At 55.8% G+C, this 11128-nt stretch overlaps 1 protein-coding gene across 1 annotated transcript in view; it reads right to left on the bottom strand.

Annotated features, from left to right (window-relative positions):
• Positions 1-1332: 1332 nt before the first annotated feature.
• E2F1 (E2F transcription factor 1) overlaps positions 1333-11128 on the bottom strand; it is a 10038-nt gene continuing 242 nt past the window's right edge. The window contains exons 2-8 of the mRNA XM_034641594.1: positions 11025-11127; positions 5839-5929; positions 5242-5461; positions 4268-4420; positions 3070-3184; positions 2753-2975; positions 1333-2627 (exon numbers count right to left, since the gene is read on the bottom strand). Coding sequence (XP_034497485.1) covers positions 2380-2627; positions 2753-2975; positions 3070-3184; positions 4268-4420; positions 5242-5461; positions 5839-5929; positions 11025-11127 — 1153 coding nt within the window. The 3' untranslated portion in view covers positions 1333-2379. The remainder of the gene's footprint in view (positions 2628-2752; positions 2976-3069; positions 3185-4267; positions 4421-5241; positions 5462-5838; positions 5930-11024; position 11128) is intronic.

Here is an 11128-nt window from a genome sequence, read left to right as displayed (position 1 = left end):
TTTTTTTTTTTTTTTTTTTTTTTTTTTTTTTTTTTTTTTTTTTTTTTTTTTTTTTTTTTTTTTTTCCCTCCCCCCACCCCTCCCGAGGGCCCGGCTTCCCCAACTGGAGAAGGCAACTCTGGCCTTCAGATGGGCAAGAGCCACACGACGTAGAACTCCAACAGCCTTCTGGTACCAGAGTCTCCAGGGAGGTTGGCAACTGTGGAGTCAGGAGCCACCCGAGGGGTCGCTGCCAGCTCGGACAGGCTGTGCGCGTACCCGGAGGGGGAGGGGTGCTTGGGAGTACTACACAGCCGGGAACAAAACGGAAGGGGTGGCACCACGTGCCCACCGAGGGCAGGTCCCACACCACGGTAGGGTCAAGAGAGCAAACTGCAGTACAACAGAGTGACACCTTGTGGGTGAGACCTGCAACGGACTTCACCTCTGAGCGTCTGTATCCTTTTCTGCAAAATGGGGGTAATCAGAGAGAGCAGGAAGGATGTGTGGGGACTCACCTACTGACTGTAAAGGGTTTGAAATAGGAACTGGCTCAGAGAAAGCTCACCTAGGGGTTAAACAGGTCTGTGTGGACTGCTTCCCAATCCCCCTCCTGTCCCCTTTCAAACTCAATTCAGGTCTCTTTTCCATCCCCTTCTGGCCCCTCTTCATCTTCCACACAGCAGCCAAAGGGAACTTTTAAAATATAAAACAGGGTATGTCACTGCTATCTCAGGCTCACCAGTGAATCTGAACTTCTCTCCACTCTGGCCCTTACCTCAGGACTCCACACTGGTTTCTCTCAGGTGCCTCTGTGCCCTGTTCCCTCCTGCCCCAGGGCCTTTGCCCACACTGCCCTGTCCACTAGGCGTGTTCATATTTTCCTCCTCTTAACTCTATCCCACAGCTCTCAACTCAAGCATCACCTCTTCCAGGAAGCCCTCTGATTTTCTCATTTGTCTAATGAGTCTCCTCCAGCCCACCCTGAGAACCCCAGGAAGGAACATGTGTACCCAGAACCTGAAAGAACCTGACACAGAATCATCCTGTTGTAATTATTTGTTGCAGGTTTACAAATGCCCAGAAACATCTGGAAGGAACACAGCAATCCGAGTGGCCTCTCTGGGGCTGGGGATAGGAGGGGAGTTCACTTACTGCTTCATTGGATCAGTTTTTAAGTTAGGACAAAAATGGTGACAAAGACTACCTTTCTTGTGGCTGTGAGGCTCAAATGAAATGAAACTAAGCAAGGGCAGGGAGGGGGGAAGTAGACAAGGGGCATTTTCCCAGCAACCTGGACCTCCCCCACCCCCAGGTCTGTTCCCAGTACATAGTCCCAAAACCCAGCCCAAACACCATCAAAATATTTATTAAAACCAAAGCATGAGGGAACAGAGCGGTTAGGAAGGCAAATCAAAGTGCAGATTGGAGGGTGGGGCAGAGCAACAAGTGGGGCAGAGGGGCCCCTGTGGTCTGGGCTAGCAGAAGCCCTTCACCCACCCCTCCTGCCCACCCTGTCAGTGAAGGTCCCCCACTCACCTCTCCCATCTCACATCCACCCTGGGGGGCAGTTGGGGCCCTGCAGTGACCCCCCCCTGGGGAGGGGCCACCCCCTTGATCCACCCATGGCTGTCAGTCAAGTCAGTCAGTCTGTCTCCCTCCCTCACTTTCCCAATAAATAAACCGCTCGGGCCTCAGCTCCTTCGGAGTAGGGCAAAGAAGAGCTCAGGGACCCCTGCCCCGCTCAGGGGTAATGGGAGTTGGGGCATCAGTCCCACATCCCTCCTACCCTTTGCTGGCGCCCCAGGCTTGCCAAAGAGGCCTTGATAAATAAATAACGCTCCATTAAAGCTTCGATCAGAAAAACCTTTAAGACGACAGAAGTGCTCTCGCTGCCCTGCAAACAAGCAGGCCAAGGCCTCGCCACCTGGCCTGGTCAGCACGCAGGATTCTGGGGGCAGGTGGCCACCCTGGGCCTCGTGGGGCCCCTGGAGCAAGGAGACCAAAAGTGCAGTTAGAGCCCCCACCACGCGCACACATGGACTCATGCACACACACGTGGACACACTGGGGCGTGTTTTCAGTGCACGCACAGATGTGTTCACCTTCATTCCCCGGTACATGCACACACACATGCTCACACACCGCTCACCCTGTGTACACACATGTTGGGTGTTGGGTGCATGCACATACACACCACAAACAGAATCCTTCCCTTCCTGGCTTGCTCAGCCTCCTGGCAGTAGCCAGACTCCAGAGCTAGAAGCTTCTGGAGACAGGGGAGAGGGGTATAAATTAAACATTTCCAATCGGGCTGGGAGGACAGCCAGGGGCAGGGGGCTCCAGGGCTGCAAAGACAGGGTGGGCATCTCAGGAGGCCCTGGTCCCCCCCAAGCCCCGTCAGAAATCCAGAGGGGTAAGGTCCCCAAAGTCACAGTCGAAGAGGTCTCTGATGCCCTCACCCTCCTCAAGGCCAAAGTGGTAGTCGAGGGCCTCGTGGGGGGGGGACAGGCTGATGAACTCCTCAGGGAGGAGGCCGGAGAAGTCCTCCCGCACATGTTCCAGGAGCGAGTCAGCTGCCACCAGCGGGGACAGGCGGTCCTCGTCCACAGGGGCCCGCAGGCCGCCCATCCGGGAAAGCAGAGGTTCTGGGGAGATGGGGGAGCATCACAGGCCGGGACGGCCCGCAGGGAGGGCAGAGGGGGCTATCGTGCCCACCCACCCAGCTGGGAGAGAGACCCTAACCCACCCCACCCGCCCACCCTTCACCCACCTTGCTCCAGGCTGAGCAGGGACTGGCTGGGATCCGAAGCAGGGGATGAGGGGGGAGATGATGTCGGAGGCACTGTGGTGGCACAGTCAACTGCCTTGTCCTCCTCTCCAGAAGCTGTCCCCTGGGATGGGGTCTTCCCAGGGCTGATCCCGCCTGTACTCTCCTCAGGGCACAGGAAAACGTCAATGGGGCCTTGTTTGCTCTTAAGGGAGATCTGAAAGGTCTGGGTGGAGGCAGCAGGCAGGGTAAATGGAGGCTCAGCGGACCACCAACCCCGCCCAGCCTGTCCTGGGCAGGTCTGGAGTCCTGGGTCTCACCTCTGAGGAGTCTACGGCTTGGAGCTGGGTCTCGGGAGGGGCCTTGATCACCATGACCATCTGCTCTGCAGGGTCTGCGATGCTACGGAGGTCCTGGCAGGTCACGTAGGCCAGGGTTGGTGGAGTCAAGGACCACATGACCTTTGACCTCTGGGGTCACCCACCCAGAGAGTTCATAATTGCCCATACTTACTTAGTCTGTCCTATCCTCTCCATACCCCACCCCAGGGCCTGGCACGTACTTGGTGGTTGAGCCTGTCTCAAGACCTTGAGCCTCAATTTCCACATCTGTACAATGAGATCATTCTACCCCTCTAATCCCAAGGTAATGATGGGTGCCTGCAATAATTTCACGTGACTTAACACAACTCCACACCTGGTGCTGAGAATTTATTCTGACCCATGTACTTAGTGTCAATTGGTGGTTGTCTCCAAAACTTATAAACATAATTTGGGGGGGCCGCCTGGGTGGCTGGGTGGTCAGTTAAGCATCTGCCTTAGGCTCAGGTCATGATCTCTGGATCCTGGGTCCTGGGATCAAGACCCACATGGGGCTCCCTGCTCAGCGGGGAGTCTGCTTTTCCCTCCCCCTGCTCTTGCGCTCTCTCATGCGTGTGCGCGTTCCCTCTCGCTCTCTCTTCCCCTCTCAAATAAAATCTAAAAAAAAGAAAACATAATTTGGGTATTCACTAAAAAAAAGCAAACAAACAAAAACGACTTATTTTAAAATAAAGTTTCTAGGGGCACCTCGTTGGCTTAATCAGTGGAGCGTGCGACTCTTGGTCTCGGGGTTGAGTTCAAGCCTCATGTTGGATGTAGAGATTGAAAATAAAACCTTAAATAAAAAATTTCTATTTTTGTGGATGAAAGACAAATAAGAACTTAGATCTCTAACCTTGAAGCTACTGCCCTGTACCAAATCAGTACTAAATAAACGTTTGCCACTGCTGGTACTGTTTTAATCTGTGCTGTTTGGGGGATTGATTATTCTCCCCTTTTACAGATGAAGCTGAGGCTGAGAGAGGTTCCGTAACTTGTTCAGGCTAACACTGAGTAAGTGCTCAGCCCAGAACTGGCATCCAAAGCCAGAGCCCCCTCCTGCATCCGGGGCCCGGGGTCGCCTCACGAGTCCCACTTGGATGGGGCCCCACCCGCCAGTCCTGTCCTCCATGGCAGCGCTCCGACAGTCCAAGGATATCGCTGGCTGTCGGAGTCCTCAGAGAGCAGCCGTAGTTGCGTGGTGCAGACGTGGATCAGGTGGTCCAGCTGCCGTTCACTCTCCTGGAGCTGCTGGAGGTCCTGGGTCAGTCCTTCAAGCCGCCCACCGATCCCCACTGCCGCATGGCTGCCTCTGCAGGACACAAAGGGAGGGTCTGCAGCTCCTGGCCCAGGAGCCCTAACCCTCAGCCCCCAGTCTGCTGCTGCCCGTTCTGCGAGGCCAAGCAAGCCCTTGTCCCTCTCTGGCTCCCCGGCTGGGCAACAGCAGAGGGCGGAAGCTGGGCTCCAAGTCAGACTGGCAGGGATCTAACAACGGGCCTGAATGGCTGTAAATACTGACACGCCCCTCACAGGGGCCAGGATAAGTAGACGATGGCACGGGCCTGCCACGGAATACTATAAGATTGTATAAAAGGACGAGAATGTATCAGATGTACAGATGGGGATGCACTTCCAAGACGTGTTGTCAAGTAAAAAGAAAAAAAATGATGCAGAATAGAATCCACCGAAAAGGAAGATGAGTCAAAGAGAGGGGAGTAGGATGGCCAGAAGGAGGGGAGAGGGGAAAATAAAACAAGAACTAACAAGAATGAAACAGTTGTGTTAGACAATCCCACTGATGGCAACAGAGGGCAGAATAGCCATCACCTAAGGGTAGGAGGGGTGGGCACCAACTGGAAAGGAGCGCAGGGAACTTTCTGTGGCGCTGGGTCCTGTTCTCTATCCTGATCTCGACAGTGGCTCCCCAGGCCAAGAACTACATGAAGGGCACTGGGCTGCAGACGTACGATCTGGGGACTTCCCTCGGGGGGGCCACCTCCCCCTCTGAGCCTCGGCGCCCCCAGCTAGACGACCAGGATGTGGACAGCGCGGTGGAGATCGCTCTCAGCTCCTCTACACTGGCCCGGCCCGGGCCTCAGCCTCTGCCTGCCCTCCTGAGTGGCTGGTACCTACAGCCACTGAATGTGGTTCTTGGACTTCTTGGCAATGAGCTGGATGCCCTCGAGGACATTGGTGATGTCGTAGATGCGCCGCTTCTGCACCTTCAGCACCTCTGCCGCCCAGTTCAGGTCGACAACGCCGTCAGCTGAGCGGCTCAGCAGCTCCAGGAAGCGTTTCGTGGTCAGATTCAGCGAGGTCTCATAGCGTGACTTCTCCCCTGGGGATTTCACACCTGGGGGTCCAGGGGAGGAGGCTCCCTCAGTACCACCCCACACCCAGGCAGGCTAGCCTTCCTGGCAGAGCAGGGCAGGAAGATGGGGGTGGGATGGGCAGATGGCTCCTTCCCCTTGGCGAAGCCAACAGGGAGGGCCTGGGGCTGCTGCCTGCCAACCACACGACATTCCTCTTCTGGCTGGGGAACTCCCCACCCCCCAGGGCCCGGGGAAGCCATGCCAGGCGGCCACTCCAGCTGCCCCTCGGGGCCCCCAGAGGCCTGGCTCAGGTCCAGGCCTGCCAGACCAGAGCTTACTTTGCAAGCATGTTTGTCTGTCCGCACCCCCAACTTGGGCCCAGTCAGAGGGCCTGCCCCAGCCCCGGCTCTGTGGGTACCTTTTCCTGGGTGGCGGCCTCTGCCCCGGGCAGGCCCACTGCTCTCAGCCAGGTACTGATGGTCAGTTTCCAGGTCCAACCTCCGCTTTACCTGTGGCAGAGACAATGGGAGGGTGCCCAATAACCAGGAGTGAGGACACCAGAGACCTGGCTCAGGGCGTGGTACTCCTGCGTTGCCCCTGCCCCACCTTCTCTACCAGGCCGCCGAAGTGTGAGGGAGGGGGAGATCCCAGGGGACGCAATCCTACCACACAGGACAGATCACTCAACTGGAGGGCAAAAGACCCAAGTTCAAGTTCTAGCTCTGTCATTACCTTCCTGGGTGTCTGTGGTGGTTTTAATACAGGTCTGCAAATTACCTGATACTCTTCTTTTCAAAAAAATGGGGCCTAATTCTCCTGCCCTTAAATACGGGCCCGATCTGGTAACTTGCTGCTAAGGAGCAGCGTGATGGAAGCGATGACAAGTCACTTCTTGCACTGGGTCAAAGATGCACTCGAGCTTCCTCTTTCTCTTCTACATTGGACCACTCACCCTGGGGAGAGGCACGGCCATGTCACACAGGCCCAAGTGGCAAGGCACTGAGGCCTCCTCCAGTAGCAACATGAGTCTCAGAGACAAGTCCTCCAACTCTGGTCATGCCTTCTGATGACTGCAGCCTGGCACAACATTTTGGCTACCACCTCAGATCCTGAGCCAGAAGCACTAAGCTAAGTCTCCTCTGAATTCCTGCCCCACCAAGTCTGTATGGTAATCAGTGTTTGTTATTGGGTATTTTTTTATTAAGTTTTTAATTTCAATTCTAGTATCATTAACATAAAGTGTTGTATTAGTTAAGTGCTTGTTGTTTTAAGCCGTTAGGATACATGTCCCTTGGGCGAGGTCACCTCCTCTCTGGTTTCTGTCTATGAACATGGTGGCAGTTAGCGCTCCCCACATGCTTTGCACATGTTAATTCATTCTGTCCTATGGACTAGCAGCACAATAACAGCTCCGTTTTGGGGCGCCTGGGTGGCTCAGCCAGTTGGGCGTCTGCCTTCAGCTCAGGTCATGATCTCAGGGTCCTGGGATCAAGCCCCACATCGGGCTCCCTGCACAGCAGGGAGTCTGCTTCTCCCTCTCCCGTTCCCCCTGCTTGTGCTCTCTGGCTCTCTCTCTCTGTGTCAAATAAATAAATAAAATCTTTAAAAATAATAATAATAACAATGGCTCCGTTTTACAGATAAAGTAACTGAAGCCCAGAAAGGCCCAACGTCAGACGGCCAGGAAGCAGCTAAGCCAGGATTCTCGTCCAGAACACCCTCTGATTTAGTCACACACACTGGAGGATGGAGATCGCCCCAGAAGTCTCACAGATCTCCGGCCCATCCTGACCCACACCAGCCATACCTGCCCCTCCCTCACCCACAGGGTTTCCTAAGCTAGAACCTCATTCGGCAGCCATGCCCTCATCACATCTGGTTGCCAAGAAATCCCATCAGCACAGCCGCTGTCTCCTCCCATGTGGACCACTCAGCCATCCCCCCGCCTCCATCTGTCCCTCTCCAGCCTAGTACCCTCTCTGCCACTTCTCCACATGAACTTCTGCTGAGACAGGTTTTCTCACAAACCTCTGCCTCCAAGCCTTAGCCCATGGGGGTTCCCTCCCAAGAGTGCCCTCACCTCCCGCCCTCCCTCCTGTTCACACGGACTCTTTCCACCTCTGTGGGCAGGCACCCTACCCATCACTTAGGTCTTTCTGATCCTGCAATAGACCAGACCTCTTCTCCCACCAAAGTGCCTCAAACAAGACCTTTCCCCACATTATCTCTTGCTACAAATTTCCAGCAATGTATTTGTCTCACCCGCAAGGCAGTGCCCCCTCAGAGGCAGGCGCTGGGCATGAATCATCACTGTCCACTGTGCCTGGTGTTAACCAACGTTTGCCGAGTAAACCTCCGCACATGCCGAGGGGCCCAGAGCCTCCCTCTCACTGCACGTTGGTGGACGTCCTTGGGTGTCCCGGGGATAGAAGCACTCACACATGCCGAGTGCCTCCTGTGTACCGAGCACTGCTAAATGATTGCTTTACCTGCATTCAGTCATCAAACCCTCTGCCAGACCTTGCAACAGATGCCGGGATGACCTCCCCTTCCCAAGGGGCATGCAGCTCAGAAAAGTCGGACAGTGAGAGGTAGGGCCAGGATGTGAGCCCTAACAGGCTGGTACAGAGCCCACGTTCCTATCTACCATGTGCCCTGCCTCCCTGCAGCCTAGTCCAGAAGCCAGGCCCAAAAGCCCCATGGACCGCCTCTCCAGCCTTGCCCCTTGGGCCTGAACCTAGCATGCTCCTGCCAACGGTACCCCTCATCTTCTCCCTGTTCCTCCAGCCCCTGCCCACCCTGAAGACAGGTCAATGCCACACCCCCAAGCAAGGGCTCAAGCAGATGTCCATTTCTGCCACTGCTCTCTAGAGATCTTGGCACAGGAGCCTTAAAAGGCAGAGGTGAAGATACACAGAACACTAGCGGACCACTAGTCTGGACCACTCCAACAACCACCTGTGGAAGAGGAGCCGCAAAAAGTGTGGCTCATCCGGCCCCTGGAATACCACGTAGCTGTCAAGGACTAAGGCAGCGTGACATCCTCTCAAAGACATAATGACAAGAAAAACATCGCTGGAGGGCAATGCATTTATATGACCCTTTTTTTGGATTAAAAACCTCATGAAACATTTTTCTCTGGTTTAGTTTCTAATATTTTAGAATCCATTCTAGGAGTAACCTCTATATGGTGTGTGGGTGGGGGACAACCATGGGGGGGGGACTGTTACCATATCTATAAAGTGTGGATGACCCACTGCTTGAACACAGAAATAAACTTAAAAAAAGAAAGGCTGTCACAACCACCTTAAAAAAAAAAAACAGGCAGGAAAAGAAAACAGAAGGAAGAACGGATGCGGTTGGCATCCTTCAACTTTTTAGTCTCTTAACTCTTTTTTTGTAGTAAATATCTATTATATTTAATTTGTTTTTTAACAGCCATGACAACAGGATAGAAGTGGACAGGAAGGGCCAGGAGAAATGGCTGAATTGATTAGGGCCTTGTGTATGCAAGAGGTGCTCAATGAATGCTCACTGATGCAGAAGCTGAACCCGTAGTTTGTTTCAAAGACTGCCCCAAACCAGTACCAGTGCAGCTCAGTCGGCCAGTGGCTACCCTGAGGTACAAGAGCGGGGAGTGCTGGGGGGCCGAAGCTGGGCCCATGTTTCTGGACTTCAGCTCCAGGATGGTGCCAGCCCTCACCCCCACCCCGGCAGAAAACGGCTGCTAGTGCTTCAGTGCTGTGAGGGCAGAGGCTCTTACTTGCCTGTGTCTAGTACCTCTTGGGCGTTCACGAACTCAACGACAGTTGAATGAATGGAATGCTCAGGCCCACAGAGGCTGCCCCTGACACCACTGGGGGTGGGGTGGAGCACATTTCCTCAGCCCAGTCTCTGGCAGGCCCTCGGAGCCTCTACAGCCCCGGGGTCTGCTAAGTACTGGTCAGTCAGCTAAACGTGGTTTTCAGGTCCAGGCCCCAGGCTGGCACCTGCAGAGAGAGGCCACTGGGATATAGATGACCCACCACCCACCCCTTGGTACAATCCTCCTCCTTTCACCCACCAGAAGGGTCCCTGAACTTCCTTCAACCTCTGTTAGCATCTTCAGGAGGCAAAGCATCCCAGTGGCTAATTGGTTAACCACTCTGTAAGTCTGGACTGGTCCCACCATTTCACTAGCCGAATGACCTACCATCCCTAGGCCTCAGCTTCCCTATCTGTAAAAGGGGATGGTTGTTGAGGGAGTTAACTGGGTGAAGTGCTTGGCACACAGCCTGACACACAAAACAGTCTCAAAACAATGGTGGCTCCTATTGTTATTATTATTAGCATCTTGGTGATTCCGGAAGGAAGGCAGTACTGGGCGAGGGGCCAAGGGAGTTAGGGGAGACTTGCCGGGATGCCTCAGGGACCAGCTGCTACCCAGGCCCCCATAAGCAGTTGGACAGCTTCCACCTCCTTTCCCTGGCTCTGCCTCACCCCTCCCACTTGCTCCAAGCCCCCTGCTGAGACCCCATCCTGCCTTGCTAGCCTGGCCCCCCTTGCCCCCTGCCAGCCTTCCACGCCCCACCTTCACCCACAGGCTCTGCCAGTCAAACTGGTCTCCACACCCAGTCCTACAGCCCACAGGTCCAAACTTCAGGCCTCTACGCCCTTCTCCCCTGTAATTCAGCAACCTTTTCTGGGCCCCCCCAGCCCAAATTGGTCTTGAGCCTCTTGCTGCTCAGGGAACACTTTATCAAGGCATCTCCCTGGGATGTTTACTCTCTTCTGGCACTGGGGGCCTCCACTCCAGCTCCCAGAGGCCCAGCCCACCCAGTTACTTCCCTGGGGGCTTAGGGGTCTGCCTGCCTGATTAATGAGGCTCCATGGCAACCAGGGCCTGTGAGGGTGGAGAGTGGCAGATGGAAGGACAGGCAGAGGGAGGGGATCAGCAGCTGGCCCAGCTACCCCGCCCCTGCAGAGAAGGCCTCCCGGCCAGGAGGCCTGTCCCCAGAGGCCCAGGCCTGCACCTGGCAGTGGAGCATCTAGGCAGGAAGGAGGGTCTCCTAAATGACTTTTCAACAGTCTGGCCCCAGGACACCCCACCCTCACCTCCCCAGGAAGCCATGCCCGCTACCCTGCCACGAGTTCTGGTCTGAAGCCAGCAGACTTCAGTTCAAATCCCAGCCCCACCACTTGCAGCCGTATGACCGGGGGCAAGTCACTTCCCCTCCCTGGGCCCCAGTTCAGATGGGCACAGTGACAACACTGAGCTCACAGCGTGGTTGTGAGTTTTAGCTGGATCGAAGTCTGCCAGAGACCTGGCAATGCAGGCAACGCCAACTGAATACACGTGGGCCATTATTACCACTGAGTCCGACCCTCGAGCAGCCCCGAGAAGCTGAGGCCCAGAGCAGAGGAGCAAACAGGGACTGGCCCGAGGTCACCCCGCACCCCGGGGCGGGGCGCGGAGGCCCAACCCAGGCTCGGCTCCGCCCAGCCCGGGAGCCTCGGCCCACCCCCTCCCCCGCCCCCATTGCCTCCGGGCCAAAAACCGCGCCCCGCCCGGGTCTGCATGGGGGTCCAGACGCGCGCTCAGCCCAGTGTCCCTAGTGTCCGTACCGGCGGGCGGCCGAGCGCAGGGCGCGGCGCGCTGGGTGTGGGCCGGGGCGCCTGCGGCGTGGCGAAGAGCAGCAGGTCGGGGTCGCGGGGGCCGGCGGCGGGCG

This window comes from Ailuropoda melanoleuca, chromosome 13 (assembly GCF_002007445.2).
Source record: "Ailuropoda melanoleuca isolate Jingjing chromosome 13, ASM200744v2, whole genome shotgun sequence".
Taxonomy (NCBI): domain Eukaryota; kingdom Metazoa; phylum Chordata; class Mammalia; order Carnivora; family Ursidae; genus Ailuropoda; species Ailuropoda melanoleuca.
Note: the sequence above shows the minus strand (reverse complement) of the source record. Positions and strands in the feature narration are given on the sequence as shown.